At 36.5% G+C, this 15145-nt stretch overlaps 1 protein-coding gene across 3 annotated transcripts in view; it reads left to right on the top strand.

Moving 5' to 3' along the window:
* Window positions 1–15145, top strand: part of NLGN4X (neuroligin 4 X-linked) — a 204168-nt gene that overhangs the window by 177788 nt on the left and 11235 nt on the right. For all 3 annotated transcript variants that reach the window (XM_081946794.1, XM_081946792.1, XM_081946793.1), the window contains 2 exons: window positions 8544–8729; window positions 13143–13932. In XM_081946794.1, coding sequence (XP_081802920.1) covers window positions 8544–8729; window positions 13143–13932 — 976 coding nt within the window. The remainder of the gene's footprint in view (window positions 1–8543; window positions 8730–13142; window positions 13933–15145) is intronic.

The raw sequence follows: 15145 nt of genomic DNA, 5'->3' as shown, positions 1-15145 counted from the left end.
TTTAATAATATAGGCATGCAGAGAGATAGGTAGATTACTATCTCTGAAGTCATCCCATGTTTTGCAATCCTTTCCTTTTATTTTATTTTTAGTGAACATAGTAGTAATCTTAAAATATTAAAAATAGATAATATCTAAAGCAGGGGTGTCAAATTCACGGGCCAGATGTGTCACGTGCTGGCCTGCCCTGCCCCAGTTTAGCGAAGGGGGGAAAAGTCCCCAATATGTTATGTAATGATTGTCAGGCTTGGAAGCCATTTTTTTTCTTTGGGCCTCAAGCCTGCCACACATTCTACTGTGGGAAAATGGGAGGGGGGATTGGATGGAGCACATCATTTTGCCCCAGCACCTGGACTGACCTGGATGGGAGAAATCTTCCTTTGTGGCAGTGACTGATTGGACTATGTGATGGACTTGTGGATGTTGAGCAGGGTCTTGAACTTTCAACTGGGTGGAGAAAACCAGGGAGCTTTCAGATTCGGGTTTCCCAAGATGTGCCAATATGACATCTCTAATAAAATCTGAGGAAATCCAAGCCTTGGAGCTTTGTTTCATTAGGGGTGTTATTTGGAACCCTGGCATTGATGCTGTGATACCCCTGATCTAAAGCATTGAGATTACAGACTCGTCATTCAATTCACTGAGATATGCATCTGTCAATCAAACTGAAATTTAGAGAAAGATTGTTTTGTATGATAGCTGTTGAAAGCCAAATAATTTAGAAACTCTTCTGATTACATTTGATGATGACAGCTTTATGTAGTATCAACTTTTCTTCATAAAGCCAAGGATTAAGTCAAAGCTCCATTGAATTATATGTAGTATACTGTAATAGGATAGTATTTACAATGATATGTAATTATTATGCATTTTAAAATCTTTCAAATTATTAATATAAGTAAAAATAGTTAGTTTACATAATTTGAATTTGAATACATAATCTTACCCTGGCTCTTAATGTTATATATATATATATATATATATATATATATATATATATATATATATATATATATATATATATATATATATATATATATATATATATATATATATATATATATATATATATATATATATATATATATATATATATATATATATATATATATATATATATATATATATATATATATATATATATATATATATATATATATATATATATATGATTTTGTATTCAAACCATGAAATGCTATAGAGCCTCATCTAGAGGAGAAATATTTGTTTATTCATTTGGTGTCAGATGAGACTGACTCTTTGCTTTGATGATTAGTTTTTAAATTAAGAAGACTTATTCTTGCAGTTAATGAAGATCAGCACAGAACTACTGAAGGGAAAAAAACTCATTTGTTAAACATGAAGTAGTTATTGATGGTGGTCTTGCACAAATTTATTATGAAATAAACTGAAAATTGAAACTAGAAATATATCCCTAGCAGTTAATCCCATCACTACTTTAGTATCTTTCAAAAAGTTTCTTTGGTGATAATTCTGGGAGTGTTAGTTTTAAGTATATCTTGGATGGACCAGTTGAGAAAACGGAATTAAAAGTTTTGAATTCTTCATAATAAAAGAATCAGAAATGTACCTTACACAAAGAATCTATAGGCCTAGTGCAAAGACAAATGTCTATACTTCCTTCCTTCCTTCCTTCCTTCCTTCCTTCCTTCCTTCCTTCCTTCCTTCCTTCCTTCCTTCCTTCCTATACAGTTATTATCACATGACAATCATTCTTAGCATAATTTTTCAAAATTTGAATGATGTAATCAACTTATTGATTTGCAAAACCAGTTAAATTCTTTAAGAGACTGGAACTGAAACAATGTTCACTGAGTTAATTAAATCTATTCTCACATGATAACAGAGCATTAGTGCCCATGCTGCCAATTTTAAGCCTTTTGCTGAAGTTTCATATGTGTTCCAATGCCAGATAGTAATTAGAACTCTCAGAAAAATCTTTTTGCTACTAGTTAGTAGTTTTTTAATGTTTGTATAAGGTAATGTCAAATAAATTATTTGGAGGTTTAAATCAGCAGCTGGATAGAAGGCAGTCTGACACAGATTATTATTTGAAATGAATAGCCTTACTTGCATAAAACGGGAAGTTTGACATTAATTTCATTATATTCCAATATTGTTCCATTCATATATTTATTTTATTTATTTTTGTTAATTTGCATTATCATTAATACGATAAAATTCAAGATATTATTTATGTTCTAGAATATTGATGATCATCATTATTAAAATATTTGGTTGTTAGTTAATATACTTTATTAAATTCCAGCAAAAGATAAAATAGAAGAAACCAGAAAAAAAATTAAAAGGAGAAATATAAGGGAGAAAAGTGCAAGGATTAAAAAGAAGGGGGGGGGATTATAACTTCCACATTTTCCCCATCTAGTTCCAATTACAAAATACCTTACCCTTTTGTTTTAAAATTCAATAATACACACTATTTATATCACTATAAACTGTTCTAATTGTCAGATATCAAGAGTAAAGTTTCATTATTTTTCAGTTTCAAGTAAAGTATCCGACATGAGTTTCCAAAAAAAAAAAAAAAGATAGACAAGTATTTTTTTTAAAATCAAAGTAGTCAGTTTCACGATCTCCACCAATTCCATTGACTTCACCATCCATATTTGCATTGTGGGAATCTGTATATCCTTCCATTTCTGTGCATACAAAGGTCTTGCTGTTATCATATATAGAAATAAAATCCTATGTTGTCCCAAAAGTGTTTTTTCAAAAGATAAGTGGACTTCCTTTGTTTCTTCTTGAAGACATTTGGTTCTCATCCAAAAAGCTTCTTCAGTTCCCATATTCTTTTTTTCAAACTGCTAATCCATCACATTTAAAGAAAAACCTTGGATTTCAGTTGTACATTTCTAAAAAGATTTCTCTGAATTAAAATACATATATCATCGCAATAATACTTAGCTTTCTTATATGCCTGTCAAAGGTGATAAAAAGTATCTTCAGACTGATTAAATTTCCAGCATGTATTTTTCACATCATTATACATCTTTGATAATTTATCAGGTGTTCAAGACCAAAGATATATCATCTTATAAAAATTCTCTTTCAAGTTATAATTTAGTATGAATTTCAATTCCTTACTCCACATATACTCATATTGATCAAACATTTTATTATGTCCATTTTTACCCATTTAGTGTTACAGTATTTAACATATTCTTCCCCCATATTCATTTTCTATTATACATCTTAGCAGTAGCATGTTCATAATTGGTTCATAGATCCAGGTCAGAATCAGGATTTTTTCCCATTTGTAAAGTCAAAATTCTTCTTATCCAATTAAAATCTTTCTGTCAAATGAGCATAAACAAATCATGGGCAAAGTAAAAGTAAAGTAAAAGACTCCTTTTCCAATGCTTTTCTAAGTTCTCCATCAAAAAATATCAATTAATCACTGTAGGTCAATCAAGTCGGTGTGAATATCATTTGTCTTCTAAAAAAAAGGTTCTTGGAATGACAATCATAGAAGAATTTTGGGATTCAATCTTGCTTTAAACCTGTTCCAAACCTTCAATATGGCATGCCTAAGAAAATGATTTTGAAAATGTATATTAGTCTTAACTTTGTGTTATTACATTAGATAGGCAGGCCACCTAAATTTCAAATAATGTCCTTTCAACTCAAATAATCTCCTATTTCTCAGAATCACCGATCTTTCATCCATATCAAACAACAAGCAATAACATTAAAATATCTCTGTGGAACAGAAAGCTCTCAAAAATCTCTTTAGCTTCCAGTTGACAGCTTGCTCTATATTTACCGTTATGATAATTTACAAATGCTAATGGATGACACCTTTTCAACTGTTGGGTGCCTACAAGTGTTTCAAGTGGGAGTGATGAAGTCTGAATTTTCCATCAGTTACATTACATTTTATATTAATGCAGCAATTCTGAAAGGGCTTGTAGAAATAATGCCTGTGAAGTAAAAAAAAGTTTTAAAAAAATCAAACTTGAGAATTTGATAATAAAAATGATAAATTATGACTTAGAGAGCTATATACTGTGGAATTCAAACTGTTCCAAGCGAATTGCTTTCAGCAAATCAAAGAAAATCTGAAGCTTATGAATTTGACAGCTTTTTGAATTACAAGGCCACCTGCAAACATGGCTCATTTCCATTTTCAAAATCTGATAACAAGATAAAAGTGTAAATGGGGTTTACATGACAGGAAGCCAGATGCTTTTTTACATCTTTTCCCCATCCTCTGCAGAAAAAAAAACCCCAAAAAATCCTTCTGGTTTGTTAAACTATGAGATCTCTGAAGTCTGAGTACCCAAAGTGAAAAAGTTAGCTTCCCCTACATTCTTGCTCAAAACCTTGTCCTATTAAATTAACTGTGCAGTACTTTGCAGGTCTATTCTTCATTATTTACCTCTTACTAAGTCCATAAAGAATTGTTATTTTGTGCATTATTGAAGAAGATAGAGAATCAAATGAATTTATGAATTATTATTCTTAGAAGCTACCGTGTTTCCCTGAAAATAAGACAGGGTCTTATTTTCTTTTTACCTCTGAAATAAGTGCTCGACCTTATTTTCAGGGAGGTCTTATTATTTTTGAAGTGCAGAAGGCAGTGAGTGTCATCACCTCATGGCTGCTGTGTTGCAATATTTTCGGAGAGGGCTTATTTTCAAGGGAGGGCATGCGCTCAAAAGCCAGAGTGAGCTTATTATCCTGAGAGGTCTTATTTTCAGGGAAACAGGGTAGTTTTACGTATGTTCACACTGTGAGTAGGTGTTTTAAAGACTGGGAGCAGGCTACAATTAGAAATATAAAATGAAAATAGAAAAATCAATAACATCCCTATAAGAAGAAGAAGATATCATGAAATAGGCAGCAAAATGATCAAGTCCCCCCAAAAGCTCATAACTTTTCAAAAATATAATACCTGGGATTTTAATCAGGGGTGGTATTCACTTATCTTCCCTACTGGTTCACAAATGCGAGTGCATATCTGTGCACGCGTTCAGCCTTCTGCACATGTGCTTTGGCTTTAAAAAGTGCCTAAATGGGATGCCATACAGCCGGGGTGGGGCCACCCACAATTTCTGCTACTGGTTCGTGTGAACCGGCCCAAACCAGCAGAATACCACCTATGGTTTTAATGTTCCAAGGCAGAAGACTCCCACTAAGTACTTTGAGTATAGAGCCCCTTTACATAGCTTTCCTTCAGATGGCAGACAGTGGGGACTCCATTGTTGTTAACTGGTGTTACATCTGCTACTGTGTGCCGAATCAAAAAGTTTCCATGCAATTTTCAAGGGCTGAATGATATAAAACAAACCTTAGTGGTCTAGTCATTAGATGACAAGATCACAACCTAGAGAAAAGGGGTTGTTTTTCACAACTGGTACAAAGCATATGACTGTGAAAAGGCCATAGTCTCTATCTGCTAGTCATGCATAAATTGTGAGTCCAGGGGGATACTGAGATGTTTCATTAAAGTCCATTTAATGTCCAATAGTTGCTATGCTTACTATATGGAATTAAGTCTATGCTTCTTTCTCCCTATCTGGACATTAAAATCTCCAGGAATTGGGTCAGAGCTTCCAATGCTCCTCTTGCCCATCCCATACTGATAATACCTCCCTCCATCCCAACATCTGTGTGATGAAAAGTATAGCTGAAGAAGGAATGGGAGCAGGAGGAAGTTGGCATTAGCACCGTGGCTTCCAAGGCAGGAGATAGCCCAATCCAGAGATTACTCCATGATAAAAGACTATGCACTTATGAACTGGATGGGGAGGGAGGAATAATTGCAGGGTAGTTGCACCCTGTCTCCCAAACTATATATGTATGTATGTATGTATGTATGTATGTGCGTGAGTGCGTGCATGCATGCATGCATGCATGCATGCATACATTCTTCCCTCCTTGGAGGGAAGAGAACTGGATTTGATTGGATCTCACAAAGATGTCTTTGGCTTAAGCCTCACAAATTGTCAGCTCTCATCTGGCTTACCAGGTAGACCAGACATGAAACAAGATCATATCAGTTAATTCTACTTTATTGTAAAGCATTTTTTATTTTAAAGGAGGAGAACCGGTGGTGTAGTGGCTAGCAAGTCTGCCTAATATGTAACACATCCCAGGTTCAAATCCCAGTAAGGGTATGGCTAGCTGATGAGAGCTAAACAGCTTGAAATGGATCCATACTAGTCTCCCTTTATTTATTTATCAGCACAAATACAACATTATATATATATGTTACTGTGAAAGTCCAAAATCTGGTGAATGTCGACATTCACATAGTCGCTTGGTGTATGTCCTTATCCTCTCGACACCCTTACCCTAATACCCTTACCCTAATACCTCAGCTCCTTGCTTCCTTTTAAGCGTCTTCTATTCGCGGACTTTTTTTTAAAAAAAAACTGCAATCCTGCGCGGTTAGAACGAGTAGTTTCCAGGACCGCGAATTGAAAAGCAAAAGTAAAGCGTTACGCTGACTCGTTATATATGTCACCGTGAAAGACCGAAATTGGTATGTGTCGACATTCACCGGTGAATGTCGACATTCACCAATTTCGGTCTTTCACACACACACACACACACACATATATATATATATATATATATATATATATATATATATATATATATATATATATATATATATATATATATATATATATATATATATATATATATATATATATATATATATATATATATATATATATATATATATATATATGTATGTATTTGTGTTACAACCCCTGGTATGACTAAATATGGGAGGAAGGTCACTACTCCCTCTTTCTGTCCTTCGGCTTATCACAAAGACCATGCAGGCAGAAAACCATATTTTTATTTTTACTGTTGCCTTTTTATATTTGTGTTGTAATTGTACTTTGTGATAAGCCGAAGGACAGAAAGAGGGAGTAGTGACCTTCCTCCCATATTTAGTCATACCAGGGGTTGTAACACAAATACATACTTATTTCCCTGGCTCAACTGATAAGGAAGAGAACCCGTGGCTTAGTGGTTAAAACTCCTGCCTAAGATATATATAGCTCGGGTTCTAATCCCAGTAAGGGTATGGCTAGCTGATGAGAGCTAATTAGCTCGAAATAGATCTATCCTAGTCTCCCTTTATTTATTTATCAGTACAATTACAACACAAATATAAAAAGGCAACAGTAAAAATAAAAATATGGTTTTCTGCCTGCATGGTCTTTGTGATAAGCCGAAGGACAGAAAGAGGGAGTAGTGACCTTCCTCCCATATTTAGTCATACCAGGGGTTGTAACACAAATACATACTTATTTCCCTGGCTCAACTGATAAGGAAGAGAACCCGTGGCTTAGTGGTTAAAACTCCTGCCTAAGATATATATAGCTCGGGTTCTAATCCCAGTAAGGGTATGGCTAGCTGATGAGAGCTAATTAGCTCGAAATAGATCTATCCTAGTCTCCCTTTATTTATTTATCAGTACAATTACAACACAAATATAAAAAGGCAACAGTAAAAATAAAAATATGGTTTTCTGCCTGCATGGTCTTTGTGATAAGCCGAAGGACAGAAAGAGGGAGTAGTGACCTTCCTCCCATATTTAGTCATACCAGGGGTTGTAACACAAATACATACTTATTTCCCTGGCTCAACTGATAAGGAAGAGAACCCGTGGCTTAGTGGTTAAAACTCCTGCCTAAGATATATATAGCTCGGGTTCTAATCCCAGTAAGGGTATGGCTAGCTGATGAGAGCTAATTAGCTCGAAATAGATCTATCCTAGTCTCCCTTTATTTATTTATCAGTACAATTACAACACACACACATATATATATATATATATATATATATATATATATATATATATATATATATATATATATATATATATATATATATATATATATATATATATATATATATATATATATATATATATATATATATATATATGCTGGTTTTGTTGTATTGTTGTAGTGTAGGATTGAGATTGTCTTGGCAACGTTTCGGCAAGATCTCACTTGCCATCTTCAGGCTTGGGCTTAAAATGGGATCAGAGCTGCCGTCTTTCTGTAAATCTTGGTGGGAGGGGATGGGGTGCTGGCTTTGTTTCAGTAAGTGGAATGATTGGTTGTGTGGTTGTATCATGATTGGTAGATTGGTGCTGATTGGTGCTGGCTGTGTGTGCATTGTTGTTTTGTATTGTAACGGCTTGGGTGGTGGGTGGTGTTCGTTTGTTGGCTAGGGCTGGTTTCCAGATGTTTGGTAGGCGGGAGGTATCATCACGTTTATTCATGTTGTGGGGGTGTTTCTCTATTTTGATGGCTTCCATAATTATTCTCTTGTTGAGGTGTTCTGTTTTGGAGATTAACCTGGCTCCTTCAAAATTGATTTCATGTTATAATTACATTTAAGTAGAATGGTAAGCTTTTGGAAATCAGAAGAAGAAAATATTTTATGTGCATGTCCTATAACTCATTCCTTGACCAGTGAATTTAATGTATTCTTTCCTTCCTTTTTTCTTTCTTTTTTTTAATTTGTAGGTTTCCTAAGTACTGGAGACCAAGCAGCAAAAGGCAATTATGGATTACTTGATCAAATTCAAGCTCTGAGATGGATTGAAGAAAATATTGGATCATTTGGAGGAGACCCCAAAAGAGTTACCATTTTTGGATCAGGAGCTGGAGCATCTTGTGTTAGTCTCTTGACATTATCTCACTATTCAGAAGGTAACCATTCTCCATGTTAAATAATATAATTGTAATAGTCATAAAGTAAGAATGGATTGCAAAATCAGTAGGAATTAGTTCCAGAAATTACTACAGGTAATGTTCAATTTACAACCACAATTGTGCCAAAAATTTCTATTGTTAATTGAAATATTTGTTAAGTGAATTTTACCTCATTTTACAACTTTACTTGCCACAGTTGTTAAGTAAAACGGTACAGTTTTTAAGTTAGTAATGCAATTGTTAAGTGAATTTACTTTGCTTATCAGAAGGTCGCTAAAAGCGATCCCATGACTCCAAAACACTACAACTTTCATAAATACATGCCAACTGCCACGTGTCCGAATTTTGATCACATGACCATAGAGTTGTGTTGGGTCATAAGTAGAAAATGTCATAATTTATTTTTTCCAGTGTGTCTATAACTTCTAATGGTCACAAATGGTCATAAGTCAAGGACTACCTGTATTTATTTATTTTATTTATTTATAATTGAATTTATATTGCTGCCTATTCACCCATGGCGACTCAAGGTGGCTTACAATAAACTCCATTTAAAACAGTAAAACTAATAAAAAGACTCCAATAACTTAATATAAGGGACATGGTGGCTCAGTGGCTAAGGTGCTGAGCTTGTTGACCAGAAAGGTCAGCAGTTCAGTGGTTTGAATCCCTAGCGCCACATAATGGAGTGAGCTCCTGTTACTTGTCCCAGCTTCTGCCAATCTAGCAGTTTGAAAGCATGTAAAAATGCAAGTAGAAAAATAGGAACCACTTTTGGTGGGAAGGAAACAGTGTTCAGTCATGCCAGCCACAAGGAAGTGAACCAGGATAGCACAAGGCCTTCCACTCCCATCTCCCAAAGCCGCTCCAGGAGAATACCATGGCTGGTGGTATTGAAAGCTGTGGAGAGATCAAGTAGAGTAAGAATAGATGCACTACCCCCATCCCGTTCCTGCCAGAGATCATTCAAAAATGTGACCAATGCTGTTTCTGTCCCAAACCCAGGCCTGAATCATGATGGGTAGCAGTCAAGGTAACCTGTTTCATCCAGAAATCTCTGGAGCTGCTGCACAACTACCTTCTCAACAACCCTCCCCCAAAAGGGGAGATTGGAAACAGGTCGGAAATTATCCAACTGGGTGGAGTCCAGCGATGGCTTTTTAAGAAGAGGGTGGACCACAGCCTCCTTAAAGAGCTGGGACACTGCCCCCTCCTGTAGGGAAGCATTAATTACTGCCAGAGGCCACCCGCCTGTCACCTCCTGGGAAGCTTTCACAAGCCAAGAGGGGCATGGGTCTAAGACACAGGTGCTTGCATGCATACTCCCTAGGATCCTGTCCACTTCCTCAGGAGCAACAGGGTCAAACTGTTCCCAAATAACAGGGCAGGAAGCTGCCTCAGGGGCTTCTGCCAGACTAGCAACCTTGCTGCACCTAACTGGGAATGAAGTCAAGCGATTTTGTCTTACAGAAAATCTGCAAATTCTCAGCGCATCCCTTCAGATGGACCTCAATCTCCTCCTTCCCCAGGAGGAGGAGGCTCACCTTAAAGAGGGTTGCTGGGTGATTATCTGCAGATGCAATTAGTGTGGAGAAGTATTTATACTTTGCTGCATGAATTGCCATGAAGTAGGCCTTAATAGCAACTCTTGTGCATGTTTGATCAAGTTCATCCCTTGTTTTCCACCAGTGGCACTCTAAATGTCTCCTCATGTGTTTCATCCCTCTCAGTTCCTCTGTATACCACGGGGCACAGAGAGGTCTATGGGTGAGGAGAGGTCACATGGGTGCAATCCTATCCAGAGCCTCAGTCACCTTCCTATTCCAAACAGTGACTAAGAGTTCGGCAGGACTGCATAGTAGATCTGCAGTTATAATCCCCAACTCCTTCTGGAACCCATCCAGGTCTGAGGCAGACCCGTCTAATAGGTCCTGTCTCCTACACAGCTCTTGAGAGACTCATTGCCACCAGACTGTGATCTGTCCATGACAAGGGGACCAAAGACAGGACCACCAATTCCAGGTCACGTAGGCACTGCTCCGACAAGAACACCAAATTGAGTGTGTGACCACTATTCCTAGTCGGGCCCTGGATGACCTGGGACAGGCCCATGGAAGTCATGGTTTCCATGAAATCTCGGGCCAGCTCTGCCCCCAAACCCAGGGATGGCAGGTTGAAATCCCCCAGGACTATGAGCCTGGGGAATTCCACCGCTAGCCTTGCAGTGAGATCCAGGAACCCGGGTAGGGAAGCTGCCACGCTGCTGAGGGGCTGGTACAGCAGCAGCGGCAATGTTACCTGATCCCTTGAGCCCAACCTAAGAAAAAGGGTCTCACAGCCGAGCACTTGTGGAGCAGTGTCCCTGGATTGTACTAGAGATTCTCTTATAACAACAGCCACACCCTTCCCCGGCCCTGAGATCTAGACTGGTGCTATGCTTGATAACCCACTGAATACATTTCTATGAGGGGCACACCTCCCTCTGGGCCCAGAGAGGTCTCGGTGATACAGGCCAGATCAGTCTTCTCTTCAATGATCAAATCGGCAATAAGGCTAGCCTTATTGCAGGCTGATCTGACATTTAAAAGCAGCAGCCGGAGACCAGGGCCACCACAGATCTGCTGACTAGGTAAATGAGGTGAGTGCAAGGGGGCAGAACACAAGACTGTGTTTCCCATTGTGAGATCTAAAATCGAAAAATCCTCACAATGCAGAAAACAAGTCTGGTTTACAATTCAAAGGTTTATTTAAGAAAAATGAAAAAGCGGTTGCAAGCGCAGCCTCCTAGTCTCTTCCCAAGTTGGATTGGGAACAAGGAGAGCAAAAAAACAATACTCAAGCTCTACGTTTTATACTTTATACACAATGCATGCTAGGCCTAATAAGCCTCCCCTCCATCTACTAAATCATTCCTTTAATTTTACACTACAAAGGGTCAGTGTGACCCTTCCTGCAGAATCCTAGTGATTTTATCTTTGTTTCCTTGTGGCTTCACTCTATGCAGCGGATGTTCCTATCTCACCGAATGGTGACCTTGCCTCAGCGTATGTTTCTGTTTTCAACGGAAGTTAGTTTTTTAGCAAATCATCGTGTACTGTTTTACTGAGCACATTTGTTGGTTAATTTGCCACAGAAAGAACTCTATAGCTTATTGATACATTTAACACTTTTATAAAAGAGCAACTCATTATTTATTTCCTTCAAATCCATCCTTTTTCTTTTCTACCTGAATCTTTTATACTTGCAACATTTCATAGCTTCCTATTTTCTCTCTTGGCTCATGCCAAAGCAAGATTTTATATTCCAAATCCTCTGTCCCTAGCCTCTGCCATTATTAATATGGCTTCCTTTTTCCCACTTTATATTGATGTTGTTATTAAGGTCATGCTACTCATGGTCCTTTTTATTAACATTTGTATGAGGGGAATCAAACATGGTAAAAACATCATATCCAGGAATCCTAATATTGCAAATTTTGCTAGTTCTTTCCAATTTTTATATCACTTGCTCAGACCTTATTTGATCATATACAGTTAGTTTTTGTTCAATGGGGAGGAGGAAAAAGCTTGGCTTTATTATTCCTAATATACAAGATCCATACCACCTCCTTGCCCTATGATGAGAATAAGGGTTTTTGTAATATATGGATTAAATCAATAAAATAATCAGAACCAAATGATCTTCATAATTACTAAGTAATTCTGTCACATAGTAAAATTCCATTTTAAAAAATACAGCATCCACAAATATTTTGCCACAATTATTAGATTGGTCAACCATACATATTGCAAAAGAAAAAAAAGAAGATATAAATTTGTGCTAGACTGCACAATATTCTATTAAAATATTCTACTCCACTATTCTGTTTGAAATTGAGTTGATTGAATCACCCCTTTGAGTAAAATCTTCAGACTCGATTGTCAAATCAGTTCTCTGTTTTGAAGTAACTTATGTATAAGAGATTTTGTGAAGTTTAGCAAATCCCAGATATAAATGTCAAAAGCATTACAGGGTATTTTTTAAAAATAAAAAAGTTATTGTTGCCAGATAACAATTGCTATCAACATGTATCTATGTTAGCAAGAGACAGTAACATCTGGCTCCATAGATGGTCTCAGTGAAAATTGGAGTCAATTATTTCAATGTACTGTACATTTCAGAAATAATTTCACCTCCTAGATATTCACATTGGATTTTTCATTTTTTATATAATGAACATTGAATATGAGAGGAAATACAGCTACCATTTGGCAAGTACACTGCAATAATGTTTTGTTGCCATTGTTCTAAGCAAACTGAACTGTGCTTTCACTTAATCAGTACTTCTTCTTGATATTATAAATATTTCTTTTGCTTTGTCAATTTTGTATCTGTGTGTGTGTTTTTTAATTTTCACTTTTGCACCTGCAGGTCTGTTCCAAAAAGCAATCATACAAAGTGGAACAGCCCTGTCCAGCTGGGCAGTGAATTACCAGCCTGCCAAGTACACTGCAATTTTGGCAGAAAAAGTGGGCTGCAACACTTTGGACACTACAGACTTAGTTGAATGTTTTCGGAATAAGAACTACAAAGAACTCATTCAGCAAACAATCACACCAGCTACATACCACATTGCCTTTGGGCCTGTGATTGATGGGGATGTAATTCCAGATGATCCACAGATTCTAATGGAACAGGGAGAATTTCTCAACTATGATATAATGCTAGGTGTAAATCAAGGAGAAGGTTTAAAATTTGTAGATGGAATTGTGGATAATGAAGAAGGCATATCTCCAAATGATTTTGATTTTTCCGTATCTAATTTTGTGGACAATCTATATGGTTATCCAGAAGGGAAAGATACTCTAAGAGAAACCATTAAATTCATGTACACAGATTGGGCAGACAAGGAGAATCCTGAAACACGAAGGAAGACCCTGGTAGCACTTTTTACTGACCACCAATGGGTTGCACCAGCTGTTGCCACAGCAGACCTCCATGCTCAATATGGTTCTCCAACATACTTCTATGCATTTTATCACCATTGCCAAAGTGAAATGAAACCCAGTTGGGCTGATTCTGCACATGGTGATGAAGTCCCTTATGTGTTTGGTATCCCCATGATCGGTCCTACTGAATTATTCAACTGCAACTTTTCAAAGAATGATGTCATGCTCAGTGCGGTTGTTATGACCTATTGGACAAACTTCGCCAAAACAGGGTAGGATGACACCTAACATTTTAAGCATATCATTGCTTTATAATGATACAGTTATAATGATAACATCTTCTCTTTTGTTATGCTTATAAAACCCTTCTCATTGGACCTGCCCTTTTTTCACAGTGGACACTCTGCTGTAGAAGGAAAGCAGTATTTTCCCAATATAATGTACAAGCAAGGCTAGCTTAACATGATGTAGATTTTTGGGACTATGGCCACTATATATACGACATGATTAGGATTCATTATTCTTTCTTTTTACAAATTATTCTGAATAGCTTTCAGGACCTTGGAAGGTATAGTTCATAACTGTATACAGTCAAATGTAATCATCTTTATCAAAAATAGGCCTTGTCCCACCAACCCAGTTTAAAAGAGGCAAGGCAGTAAAGCAGATTCACCATTCATAGGTATTATTAGGACTACAGATCATATTTCTTGCCATTCAACTTCTGGCAATAAAAGTACATTTCTTTGGAAGAATTGCAATACAAAATATAATTCAGTAATCAAACACATTTGATTTCTGTAGACAGATATTGCTATGGCTAAGAGATACCTTTGTCACATTAAATTGTTTCATAGATAGCAACAATGTGGTTAGTTTGTCTATTTCAGCCTTGTTTTCCCACTATTTCATATTCCCATAACACCTAGGGCATATAATGTGTTATAAAGAAAAAAATGATTTAATCAGGACTGGTTTCTTTATAGGATTAATTGGTTGCCTTTTTAAAATTAAAGGGTAAAAGATTATACATATATATATTAGGTCAGAGGAACTTACCAGTAAAGCTAACAGAAAACATTTTATATAAATAGCTTAATTAATAATGCAGTATTTTCCCCTCTAGATAGCAGTGATGGTTGTTGTTTTGTTTCAGATTTTGAAACTTTCTTTTTCGTTCTCTTTTCTTGTCTTAGTATTGAATTTTAAGAAAGGTCCTTGCAGTGCACCAAGGGCCCATAAATCTTTCCAATGAACCTTTATGGCAAATCCAAGCTTTCAGAACCGCAGCTCTACTGCAGTGCAGAAAATGGTATGCAGCAATATTGGACAGTTCAGAGAAAAACATAGTGTCCTGATTCATTCAGGAGCTTAAGTGGATTTCATAGGATTTAAGAAAGTCAGACTGGCATAGTACATACCATCACAAAAAGAAAGCAATTGTTTCTGTTTCACAAAGAAACCAGGAGAGAACATATCCTTCTC

Source organism: Natrix helvetica (assembly GCF_964273705.1).
Source record: "Natrix helvetica genome assembly, chromosome: 3".
Taxonomy (NCBI): domain Eukaryota; kingdom Metazoa; phylum Chordata; class Lepidosauria; order Squamata; family Natricidae; genus Natrix; species Natrix helvetica.
Note: the sequence above shows the minus strand (reverse complement) of the source record. Positions and strands in the feature narration are given on the sequence as shown.